The sequence below is a fragment of the Trachurus trachurus genome (genome assembly GCF_905171665.1).
Source record: "Trachurus trachurus genome assembly, chromosome: 16".
Taxonomy (NCBI): domain Eukaryota; kingdom Metazoa; phylum Chordata; class Actinopteri; order Carangiformes; family Carangidae; genus Trachurus; species Trachurus trachurus.
The window spans coordinates 25,167,074-25,180,592 of NC_139902.1; the positions used below are offsets into that span (position 1 = coordinate 25,167,074).

The 13,519-nt window shown below is 42.8% G+C and overlaps 1 protein-coding gene across 1 annotated transcript in view; it reads right to left on the bottom strand.

Moving 5' to 3' along the window:
* Positions 1–12,921, bottom strand: part of klhl32 (kelch-like family member 32) — a 30,819-nt gene extending 17,898 nt beyond the window's left edge. The window contains exons 1-3 of the mRNA XM_083990515.1: positions 12,860–12,921; positions 7,609–7,789; positions 3,111–3,218 (exon numbers count right to left, since the gene is read on the bottom strand). Of these exons, the coding sequence (XP_083846641.1) occupies positions 3,111–3,218; positions 7,609–7,789; positions 12,860–12,864 (294 nt within the window). The 5' untranslated portion in view covers positions 12,865–12,921. The remainder of the gene's footprint in view (positions 1–3,110; positions 3,219–7,608; positions 7,790–12,859) is intronic.
* Positions 12,922–13,519: the final 598 nt, after the last annotated feature.

Consider the following 13,519-nt stretch of genomic DNA (forward strand, 5'->3'; position numbering starts at 1 on the left):
AAGTGACAACAGGGGAAAACTAAGGAGGGGGACAGGGCAAAGTACTGAGAAAGAACAGAAAAATGCTCTAGGCTACAGGGAGAAATTCAAAGGCAAACTAAAATACTCAGTTAACTAAAGCGATGGATAACAAAAACCAGCACTCCTGTCCAAACGCTACTAATTACAAGATTCACTCAAAAATCACACAATCTAAAGACAGGCTATAGGCCCAGTCTCCAAATTACAGTCTAACAGTTCTAAGATTCAGCGAGGTAAATTTCCCGCTGTTCAGCTGCCACAAGTGTTCTTCTGGACGGCCTTTTGAGTTCCTTGGAGAGCAAGTTGCAGGTGTAGACAGTATCAAAGCTGTCTCTTCTTTTAGATCTTGTTGACTCAGGGAACACACTAGCTTCGTCAGGGAATTGAACCCCAGGCCTCCCAATCCACAGTCAGTGCCATTTCCCACAGAGCTAACCAGCTGTTGACAGGGCTCTGAACCACCAATGCCAAATGAGGTAACATGTTTTGGATAAACTTGTGCTTCTTTCTGATTTTCAGATTTTTCCCTGTTAAAAGGGTTTTCCATGGAGTTTTTCCTCAGTCGATGTGAGGGGCTAAGGGCAGAGGATGTTGTTATGATGTCATCTATGTGAAGCCCTTTGAGACAAACTGTTTGTAAAAACGGGCTATACAAATAAAATTGCCTTGCCTGGCCTTGCCTTTCTTTGGTTTTTAATTTTTCATCTGTTTGTGTATTAAATAGTTTAAATTTGCGCTCTCTCACTCTCTCTCTCTCTCGCTCTCTCTCTCTCTCACTCACACACACACACACACACACACACACACACACACACACACACACACACACACACACACACACACACACACACACACACACACACACACACACACACACACACAATAGCCTGGCTACTTAAAATGTTGTCAATGCATTAATAATTCATTCATGCCAAAAGAAACATCAGTATCATGAAAGCCAGTTAAAGCAGAAGTGAGTGATCCGGTCGTTTTCGCTAATGCTGCGTTCCAGGCAGGCTTTTGAAATCGTAAATTACAGCTTCAAGTCACAACTTACGACTTTGTAGCGTTCCAGGCAACCCACTCGTGTTTTTCCGACCTGTTTTACCGGTGAAAGTCACTATAACGGCCACTCGTAACTTCCGACCGGTGAACTCGTACCAGATCGAACTGGTACGACTTCATGGTCGGAAAAATACGAGTTTCCTTGAACGCACCATAACAGTCCTCGTCGCTACGTCACCACATTCACGGCGTTCCTTGGCTGCACACACAGCCCTGCATGCCGTTCTCTCTCCTCATTGGATAAAAACTGTAGGATACGATAAATGTTTTCTCTTCGGCTCAGAGCAGAGCAGAGGGACTGAGAGACCCGTGTTTCAGACCAAACACTCTATGTAAGTGATTGCTGTCGGAAGATATAACTATTTAAGACTTATATTAACACAAATATATCACTCACTTCTGCTTTAAGCACTCTGATAGCTGCTGTTGATGTTATAGTACTACTGTACTTAGTTGTGTTCAAATGTGCGGAGTTTGGTTCATTATCTGTGCAGATGCCAATATCTACACAAGCATCTGCATTAGTTTGCCTTGTTAGGTCTACTATAGCTTAACTAGCTATCTTAACTATATTAAAGGGATAGTTCAACATTTTGGTAAATTGGCCCATTGCCACAATCCCTATAGTCTTAGGTGTAGGTTTGTTACCTTTATTTGTCGGTGCAAGCTATTTTTAGAATGGCGGAGCAGAGCTGTGAGCTGCTCAGAGCTGCTAATGGGAATTCTTGGTTTCCCTCATCAAACTCATCAAATACACAATCCAACAACTCCAAAACGCTCTGGTGGACAAGTTGTGACCTGCACATTCACCACGCTATGAGATAATAACGGAACGTTACGAGACAGAGTTGTTTTCGAAGTCAATTCATTTAAAACCGCTGATTGGCATACCCGTCGGGGGCAGTTTTTCGGCAAGCAGTCTCTGCATTTGCCTCGAAAACAACTCCTTCTTGTAACGTTCCATTATTATCTCATAGCGTGGTGAAGCGTTGCTCCCCTCACACTTACTGTCCTATGTCATATGTGTTGTCTGTCAATCACTGAACTTGCACAATAAAAAAAAGGTAACGAACCTACTGCTATGACTAGGGATTATGGCAATGGGTCAATTTGCCAAAATGTTGAACTATCCCTTTAATGCTATGTGATGGCTGTCCGACGTGTTTGCTGTTGTAGCTTTGTGTGCATCGTGTACCTGTATGGCTTCTTTGGGAGGCCATGTGTATGCTGACCAGTACTCTGGAGAGGTGAAAGGTGCTGGAACATATTGATCCTCCTCTGTGCAGTTTGTCCTCCACTAGTTACTGGGAGAGTGACCACCTGACGACCCTGTAGACTTATTATTAACGCACCCTACACTTACCTTCATAATGAAATTCAGCCTCAAATGAATATTCCTTTTCTTTTGTAAGACAGGGCAAAGATTCATGTGTGGAGACATTTCTCACACCAGAGGATTTGCTAATGAGGAGCTACAGGAAGGCTGGACGACTGAGCAGGCCATGGCATTCAAACGATGCTGCCTTTCAAGCCAGCGGGGCCAGTCGATGCAGTGTAACCTAGAAGCGTGGTATAAGGGCTGACTAAGCAGCCAAGGACAGTTTAAATGAACATCAGGTCAGGATTAGAGAATAGTGGCACTTGATACAGGGCTCAGTCGTACTGCAGGGCCTAATTACAGGTCAAAACATCATTTAACATTTGTACTGGGCCTCAATCTACATCCAAGCATATTTCACTGTGTGAGTATTTTAAATCCTTGAATTTTGATTCTGAGTAAAATAACAATTATAAATGCATATATTCGTTTTTAAGAGAGTATATTTGCTAGTGCTGTTATTTCTTATTGCTCTGGGGTTTTTGCTATGATGTTTTCAAACTGCCGTTCCCAGAGTGACTGAACAGGGCTATTGTGCCTTTTCCTCAGTTTTTTTTTTTTTTTTTTTTGTAGATGACATAAGTTTGTGTGGGAAAATGCTCTTTTTTCGGCTGGTCAGCTGCGTTGGCTGTTTTTTCATGCTCACCTGTCCAGTGTAGGCGAAGTCTAAAGCGTGCTTTAATCCAACGCTGGTCACGCCTTGAAGAGTCACTTCGTCTGCCTCACTCTCCACCATGCACAAGCTGAACATAGCCTGAGGACACATAACCAAAACATGGAGGTCAGCTGAGGGAACACCACATCAATGATATTTTATCAAGCATTTTCTGCCTTGCTTACTGTAAAACTGGGACCAAGCAATGACACAATTGATTAGATTGGTATTTGATGGTAAAAATCAATCCAACTTTGTTCTCCTAGTCCTTCAGTGTTAACTGTACAGGGCTGCTAATGTTTTCTGCATGTAGGCGACGTGCTAAAAAAAAAAAAAAAACAGCACCATAGCTAATCAAAAATTGCTAGACACAACATCCAAGATCCTCTCTGTATTGATTTACCTGCCTTGGCCCCCGGAGGTCAGCAGAAATAAATAGCACAATCAGTACTTTCTGTTACACAGCCTCTCTATCTTTCCCTCCGTCTGTCTGTCACGCACATGCACACACACATACACAGTCACGCGTGTGCACGTCACACCCCATGTGAAATCAAAGCAGCGGACGCAGCGTCTGCAGTCTGACCCTGCTGTGCGTGCGTCCAGCTTGCTGCTCGCTAATCAAAGCTATCGACTGGTGTCACACCATGAGGGGATGTCAGAGCCATTGATCAGGTCGACCAACAAAGAACAGCAGAGTGGAGGGGAAAAGTGAGAAGAGGGTGTCAGGTCAAACACGGCCAGGATGAAGAACACCTCCACTTTTATGTCTTCTTAGTTATCAGGGACGGTGAGATTGTGACCATTTAGTTTATAAATCTCTGGTTTGTGGTGGGACAAGCAGTAGCAGACACCATCAACCGCTTCTAAAAACTAATTGTAGCAGGTATAGGCAATTTCTCTGCCCAGTTTCCTTGCCTCGGTATAATGATCTTGCCAACTTGCAATTTCGCATATCTTTTCGATCACAGTAGCACTTTCCAGCGCAGCCGCTCTACACTATCTCTACAGAGAGTCTGGTGTGTAGCCTAACTGCGTTGTAGGCTTCAAATACCCTCAGGCTGCCCATTTAGCGCTGCATCTCTTTCTGTCACGAAAACGACATCCATTTCTCCCAAATCTCATCCGATTCTCTCTGATTCATGGGCACCGACTCCCTCCGATGGCTAATGTGATGTGTGAGTCGGGGTCGACTTGAGGCCACGCTGAGTTTTAACCAAGGCCGGCTCATCTCTCCTCAGAGCTCAGCCTTGTTGATTCACTGCTGCGCTAATTAAAAATCCGCTGGTCCACTGAGCACAGGAGGTCCTGTGGCTAGACCTGGGGGTGTGAGGTTGGATGAGCTTCGGTCAATGTGTGCATGAGCGTAAAACACAGAAAGTTGGATAGAGAGACACAGGTAGTAAATATAAATAAAACACAAGAGTGCATGTGATGGAGAAACCTCCTACACAATGTTGCATGTTTGCTTCCACTGTATGTTTGTGTGTGTGTTTTCATATGTGTGAGGGAGCTTTGAGAGCGTCTGCAGAGCTGCTCGCCTCCAGCATGACTGCTCCTGACCTTGGTGGAGGAGCTGAGGGAGCGCTGGTGGTGACGGATGGCCCCTCTGACTTGGGATATAGATCACAGAGACACATTGAGCCGCTCACTGCAGTCCCCCTTCGCATGCCGCTGCAGTGAGAGTGCAGCGCTGCAGTTGGCCCCGGCCTGACAGCAAAATTTATGTGTCCGCTTGGGGTGATCATACCACAGAGGGCTCGTGACTCGCACACACTCACACAACCACTGAAATATTACAGTATTCAGTTTGGTTTTTCTTTTATGTCTGAGTGAAACATTAGAATTTCTCTACGGGCCTGTGAATGTATTTATAGGCAGGTATTTCACAGAGATAGAGGTATCGTATATGGAAACCTCTTACAAACCCCAAGGCTCAGATGTTTTGGCTTTTGAAGACTTGTGTGGATGCCAGTGGTTTTTGAACTGTTTGGATTCTGTGCAAATATTCTTCTTCTTAGTACTTGACCTTTATTATGCTGTGAAATAATAAATGAGCCAAATTTTCCGCACTGTAAAACCAAAATAAAGACCATGCCATGTGAGGCTTTTGAAAGATACAACTGGTATTACTGATTATATTCCTTGATGGCCATGTGTGGTTGGATCAAAACATTGCATTTATTAGTTCAACTGCTCTTTAACTAATTCAGACTGACTCTGCTCATTCTCATTCAGCAAACTTCCTCAGAGCACTTTGAGGATCTAAGTAAAGTAATGAACAACAATATGCTCTTATTCTGAAATAAAATCAAAGGAAGAAGAACAACATTCATATGACTGTCACACAGTAGGAGTGGTGAATGGCCTCATGGTCATACTGTGAGTCTTACTTGATTTGCATCTCAGCGCTGTTGTGCTTCCATTTGTAATATGCAATTGTGTATACGGTAATTATGTTGATTGGAAAGCTAGTGCTACTAAATACTATGTTTGTTTTAGATGCATAACATAAGCTCATGTATGGGATTCTATCTACACAACTTCCTGAGTGACTTGCAGCTTTTCTAACACCTACAGTACTCTGTTTCTTCTGAAGTCCAAAGAAAATAGTAATGGTTATGGTACTGGCAGAGATTTTTTTTTTTTTTAATGCACTGTAGGAGGTGAGTGCAATAGTACGTCAGATTCTCACACTGTAATGTAACCTCAGGGATCAATTCACACTACATTAAATTAACAATTCAAGCTGTATGAGAAGGCACAGAGGAGTGATTATGTGGTCTTAACTAAATACTTTAAAATCTATCTTAAAAGAGCACTGACCTCCCAGAGTAGTAAAAGCAATAACAGGGCTCTGTGTAGTACAGGTTGTACATCTGGTGTGAAATGTTTCTTTGAGACAATAATAGCTTTTGATATTAGTTCTGTCCTGACTGCGGGGCTGGAGGACAATATTTCTGTGTACGACGAGGAAAACAAGGAGTGAGACTGAGTGTGTGTTTGTGTCTATGTGTCTGTGTGTGTGTGTGCGTGTGTGTGGGCACTCTTGCTGAGGGTGGTGTGTGATGCTGGTGTGAGTGATTTGGCCACGTCTCCCTGAGCTGTCCAGACATCTTAGTTTCGTGACGGCAGCGGAAGAGGCAGGTGACACATTCAGGACAAGTCCCAGGTAAACAAGCCACGCTTGGTCAGGTATTTCGTTACAATCACACATGTCCATTGGGCTAGATAATGTGTTATAATCACAACTAGGTGTGCATGCAAGTGTTCGCCTGAGTGTGAAGGAAAGAGGAACAGAGGGAGAGAGAGAAAACACAGTCGCTATTCACCACAGAAAGCACCTTCATCTCCTCAGTAAATGAGCTAAATGAAAGCCAGCGGTGGAGTCAGATGATAATGTTGTTAAGGAACGGGGAAGTGCAATGAGTTTTCTTGCTTACTGTAACAGGCTGATCTAATAATTTTAGTGCTGGAACAACAGCGTTGCTAGGCTCAGCTGGGGCTTTGCATTTAAATATGAAGTGGGAGAACAAAAGGAGAACAAAAGTAAGAAGGACGAACAAAAGGAGGAGAGGAGTGTGACTCGCCCACCCTCAACTCTCTGCAGAGAAGTCGTAAAAATAACTTAGACACAAACATTCACACAGAAGGAATAATCCCTGGGCAACTTGGCCATATTTAATCTGCCTCTCGTTTTCAAGGGGGATTAATTTCTACCTCCTAATCTGCTCAGTGTCCCTAAATCAAATCTCATCGGTGCACTTTTCCCTGTGCGGCCCATCTCAGAAAATCTCCTGCCTGGCTGTCTGACAGCATAAATCTACCTAAACCTACCTCTGTGGCTTAACTACAATCAGACCGAAGCCTCGGCAAGAGACCACACGAAAGCAAACATCGGGGCTGGATCCAGGTGGGTCTGTGAAGGATGAGCTGCTGTAGCACTTTTAATTTGGACTGAAGCCGTCAGTGCTTCATATTTTGTACCATCTGTGCACATGAACCTAATCAAAACAAAGACTCTGATCTACTTTTAAAATTGAGTTTCTCTTGGGGTTTTTTCTTGGTAACAAATGAGAGAGGCCCCTTGGACCACTGCGTATACTGCATGTGTATAACCCTCCATTAATAATCCACACTAATGAGGTTCTTTCGGCTATAGCTCACCAGCAGCGAGACAGGTTTTGTGGCAGTTTTAATAATCCACCGGCCCTGAAGATGGTTACATAACATGTTATTGTCACCTCTATCACATCAGCAGTGGGCTACATTGCCTGACTGATACCTGCTTTTTATAGAATGGCAAATATCAGCTTGATAAGAGTGCAATCCTCTATTAGTCCAACCAATGTACATACAAAACAAAGGAGCTGTTTGTTTGTGCTGCACAATTATAAACTAACACAAGCATCCTGTTCAGATACACATGCTCATTTGAAAAAAGAAAAAAAAACATTGTTGAAGGTAAATAGTGTGGTGGAGGACTCACCCTGAAGTAATCGCTGCATGCTGCCAGGACGGCTTTGTGGGCGTGGAACTTCTGCTCACCGGCCACCAGGGTGACGTCACACAGCAGGCCGTCCTTCCTCTGCTGGTTGAGAGCGGAGAGGACCAAGTCCTGGTGGGACTTTGACTGGCAGAGCCTCTGTCCTGTCAGCATCTCCCTACTGCTACACACACATACGGACAATTTGTAATTGAAGTGGAGCTTAAGGCAACGTTAATCACACACCAATAACAACATTGCATCTACTACTTGTACCACTATGACCTCCCCATATGCTGCTACTTTAACTACTAATGTAACTCAGACCTTTAACACAGACAGCCTCTGGGAATCTGATATTTCCTGATTGCATTCTTGCAGTGAATTTGGACACTAGGTTTTCAATGTTTTTGTACTTTTTTTTGACAGCTTAACTGTTTGACAACACAACAGTATGACATCATATTTTCAGTCATGCTAATGATAGGTTTTTATTGATGTCAATTGTGGTTGGTCCATCCCTTTCTTCCACACTGAACTGATCCCAATAGATATTTTCCCTGAAATAGCCACAGTGCCTGCAGTGTCACCAGCAGGTCAAAGTTCACTTGATATTGGTGGTTTTCAATGAAATACCTTGATGATTGATAGACTGTCACGAATTGTGGTAAAGCCATTCATGTACCCCTGAGATGAATTGTAGTGACTTTGATGATCAATCAACTTTCATCTTGTGTCTAATCATCAGGTATGTTTTTTGTCCAATAAGGAATGGTATTTATATTTATTACAACTACCAGGTTGTCCTGCTAACATGCTACTACAACATACTGAATGAAATGAGTGCCACTGAGTGTGTTTCCATGCTAGTGTTAGTATCAGCTGTATACTATTAGTCGTATTAACACTTTGGTTGTGACATTTTCAGAATAAGCAATAAAAATTAATGATCATAACCTTAGAGTTTGAAATATGCTCAACATATTTCTTGTGCATAAGTGTTTTCATTTTAGCGGTCTATGAAGGTTATACATGGTGATGGCATCACATGAGAGCAGTGGGTGCAGTTAAAATGCCTAGTTGAATCATTTTATTTTTCTGTTGACAAGATATAAAACCAACAATGTGAATCTTTTCTCTTTTTTTCCATATTTGAAATTGCATCAAGGATGAAATGAATTGCAATGCAGACCAGTGACACTTTACTGGTCTCACAAAAGGCTTTGCTATGACACTTCCATTATGCTTTTCACTCACAGAAAGAAAAGTCTGCCCGTCAGTTTGCGCTTCACAGTCTGGTTTCTTACAATGGAGGAGACAAATAGCCCACACTATAACCACAGAACATGTCTGGCAGACTGATGGACTGACTGACTACCGGTATATGCTGTGGACCCGTGTAACAGCCAATATACCCCCTTTTTCGAGGGCATCCGCAGTCTCTTTCTGCTTGTACTCATCCATCAGCAGCAGCACGCCACCCTGTCCGTCCGAATCCATCTCTGTCCACTTACAGTCCCAGCCGTCACTCTAAATGCAGCTGTCTGCCAGGAGGCTTGCTCTGTCACCTTCATGGTGATGGGGTGTAAGACAGAGGAAATAATGGGTGTGTGTTGGTGTGTGTGTGTGTGTGTGCGCGCGCAATAGGCCAGCAGTAGGATGGATGATGAGTCAGGCTGTTTGTTTGATAGTTGGACTCTGCTGAAGGGAGAGCCAAGGGAGAAAAGGACAAAACTTCCTGCTAGATGAAAAGGACGGAGACGAGCGGTTGAGGAGGGATGGAAGTCAAGGGCATTATGGCCGTTGATGAGGATGAAGATGATGAATGCATGAAAATATATATAAATAAATAATTAAATGTGAAAAAAACTTCTATAGAAACTCTGATTTAGGCTTTTGGTCAAAACTGATACATCATAATCCTGATTATATGACAGTAACAAGCGTCAAACTCCAAATATAATGGAGCCTACATTTCCCAAAGTGCAACAAATATCATCTTTTTACCCACGCCTTTCAGATATAATGTCCCCTGTTATTACAAGCAACCAGTGTTTCAGCTCAAACCAAGATGACATCACTGGCTCAGTCATTACAAAGGTCCTGAGGAACCACAGAAAATACAGTGTTACGTAACTGTGTTCACGGGATGAACCAACCATACTCCCTGTGACTAGTTAACTGACCTTGATGTGTAAAATTGGTAGAGTTTTAGAATCAGTGTTAGTACAGCATTTTTCAGTTGTGTACATTATTATCAGGATTTTTAAAAATCCTGCTCATGGTGGATTAAATTAGATTAAAGATGGATCAGTACTGATCCGTCTGTATTACTCTATCCTCCGTATTGCCAATAAATCCCAAATAAATTCCAAAACCAACCATAAACTGAAAAATCTTCACTGATATTTTTCTGTACAACAGAACTGCATTGTTGTCATAGCTACACTGGATGACATCTTCCTTCATTATGAGAAATGTGGATGCTGTAGTTTATTTTGAGTCAGCCATATGTGCCATCCTGCTGTTGTAAATACTCAGCTAGCCAGCTACTAACTTTCACTTGGGCTGCCAGCCGTCCCATATAATACAGGATCGTCCCATATTGAAAAATAAAATGCACTGTCCCTTACTGAATCAATACTTGAACGCTCAATATGGCAAGGAAGAAGAGTTAAAATGAGATTATATACAAAGTCTTGCAGTGGTGTCTTGAAAACTAGAGAAAGTAAAAAAATAAAAAAATAAAAAGCAGACAAACCAAGAGCTAATAAAAATGTGGGACATCATTTAAATATGCATGACAATGAACGATGAAAATTATGTGCAATGCCACATAATGCAGAACACCTGGTCACCTCAGCCATTGGGATTTGAACCCCCAGCCTCTGATTTCAGAGTCAACAGCTTTACCCACAATCCTCAGCTCCACTATACTATTATCTTCCATTTCATGTGTCGCTTTGTCTTGCTTGACAGGTATGATACAGAATAATAAAATTAATGAAGTAATTCCTATCTTTTCTTATCTTATCTTATAAGTGAAGCTTTCTGCTACTGATTACAGCAAATACTTGTTTACATCTATTTGTCCTAACAAAGCAGGTTCTTCTGCAGATCTCATTAACTGGCCAATATACTGTAGGTTTGGAATAAGTTCTAGCTGGATTTTCCTGCAGGGTTGAGCTGACTGTCCACTGTTAAATTGAGAAATTGGATGTGAGAGCCACTCACTACCAATGAGTAGTAATCAAGTGCACTGTCCCTTACTGAATGAAAACAGGACACTCAACCTCCTCTAATGCTACACTATGTTTCCACATGTCTGGTATGTAATTAGAAATATGACATCCAAAAGTTTCATCATGAGACATAATGGAGATATTAAATCAGAATGACAGGCAGGTTGTCTGTCACTGTCAATCACCGTCATCATTGCCGTGATTTAAAAAAAAAGATACTATGAAAGTGGCAGTATTTTTTCAGCGTGCCCAGGATTCCTAGCAACGGCCCTGCCAAGTACACACAGTGTATCCCTGCCTGTGCTGCATGTGCAGTGATTATTTTAGTAAGCAATTTGGCAATTATTATGTGACATGTTATTGATTTTTGTTGGCAGGAGGTCTGTTGAGCAACACACAGGCTGTACTGATTTTTCTTTTTGAGACACATCACGGTCATTGAACCAAACATAGAATATACCACCTTCTCCTGTGAGTGTCTTCACCCTTGTGTAACCTTCCCATCCAAACATAAAGACAGGTCTGTTTTTAGAGACAGCCAGTGGCGCCTCAATACTGGGAACACCTATATTGAACATATTGATCTTGCATGGATCCTCCTCAGCGTGTCTGCTTTGCTATATTTGCTAAAATAGACACAAGATTTTGTGTATTATAGAGATGTTTTTTTTTTCTGTTAGTACCACGAGTCTTGTTATAGCTGTTATTTCTATAGGCCTTTTCAATATAAAGCACAAACACTGTGACAGCCACAGGCAGCCAGACTTCAGAGAAGAAAAAAAAAAAAAACAGCTCAGCACTTCTCAAAACAAGCTGGGAGTCCAAATTACACCAAGTCCTTCTGGTGTAGCTACAACCTTGACATAATGTGCTACACACCTGAATATGATATCCCACTGTCTCCTGTGAGAAAATACCCAGCAGCACTGGAGGGAACAGAGGTCAGCAAAGATACACTGTAATCCAAGCTGCTCAGGATACTATGATTGAAAATGCTACTACACATTCACTGTACAATAAGTCATCCCAGGTCCTCTCATGTGCCTGTTTCATAGTGTGCCTATGCATGTGCAGTATGTGGAGCACCTTAAGTGTTGAGTGTAGGTACTACTGGCTGGCTGCTTGGCTGGCTGCTCTTGAGTGTAGTCTGCAATAAGATCTAGGTATTGATCCATTCATGAGTGACCTTCAGACGAATGGCCACAGGCAACTGCTACTGATTGATGAGGCAGAGAGGGTGCTTATCCTGCAGTCGTGTGTCCAAGCCCATCACAGGCCAACACACGCTGCGCACATTTCATGTCTTCTTGTTCTTTCAAAGGAATAATAAAGGAAATGCACTCAACCCACATTTGAATACCACACCAGGAATGAACATCAGGATCAACAGCCTCTCTCTGGAGTTAAAACATACACACACATACACACGGATATAGATACATATACATAAATATAATATGTTTAAAATACATTCAGTTCTTTTCATTTTCCCTAAGAAAAGATTAAACACAGCTAATGCGGAAGGTGGATATATTTAGGATCTGATAATCACAACAAGTGGGCCATTGTTCCCAGCGGACCAGTGTAATCTCCTGACTGAAAACAACCACAGAGGTAGCTAAATGTTGTCTTTTTACGCACAAGACACAATTAGGGTTTACGCACGAACAGCGCGCGGGGGGAACTGACCTGGGGAGAAAAGGAAGGTGGGGGGAAGGTTTTGGGTTGCCAGATAAGCAGACACCATTAGTGCATTAACTGTCACGGTCCAAAAGCTCCCAGCTGTCAAAAGGTCTCCTAGCAACAGGCCAGCGCCTCGGTCCACAAACTATAAGACACGGAGAACAGAACAAACCTCCCCCGTACGGACACAATAATCCTGTTGCATCCATCACGGAGCGCGCTCAGGCGATCCACACCACATCTCTCTTTTAGTGCACCTTTCGGCTTTGCAGGAATTTACTGTATTCGGCTTTATCTCTTATATTAATGTGCCACACAAGCTCACGCACCTCATATAAATGTGTTATGAGTCAGTCCCGGCCCCTCTGGCGTCTCCTCCGTTACAAATGTCATTTGATGTCCGAGGTTGGAGTCTTCTGCATCCGCGGCGAGAGGAGAGGAAGAGCGGCAGCGGCGAGCAGATGCGCTCACTTCACGGACACTTTATTGCTTCCACTGTAGCACCTAAATTGTTACATTGTAACCCCGCCTCTCTACGACGGTCACATGAATATCATGGACACGGAGGGGATACAGCGCCCCCAGGTGGATAATTGGAACATGGCATATTGTGTGAGCGCCTGTGTGATTATTAGCCGACTACATACAGTAAAACAGGCGCCTGCAGGGACACTAGGGGTCCTCTTCGGATCTCCAGGGGGTGCACAACATGAGGGATAGTCTGCCTAATTAATAAATGATTACCCTGCCTTATAGCCTTCTTGGCTTTTTATATTTTTCCTAGGTAGACCTACTTGAATAGCCACTATACAGTCGATGAGTAATAGTCTGTTATGCCAAATATATTGACTGTTTATTGGCTGAATGCTGTTTTTGGTTTTTGTGAACTATTTCCCCTAAGGCACAGCTGGATTCCAGTTCTTAAGAATAATTTGATCAATAGCCTACCACAGGAATGGATGGAGGTCACGCCATCTAGCGGTATGTAG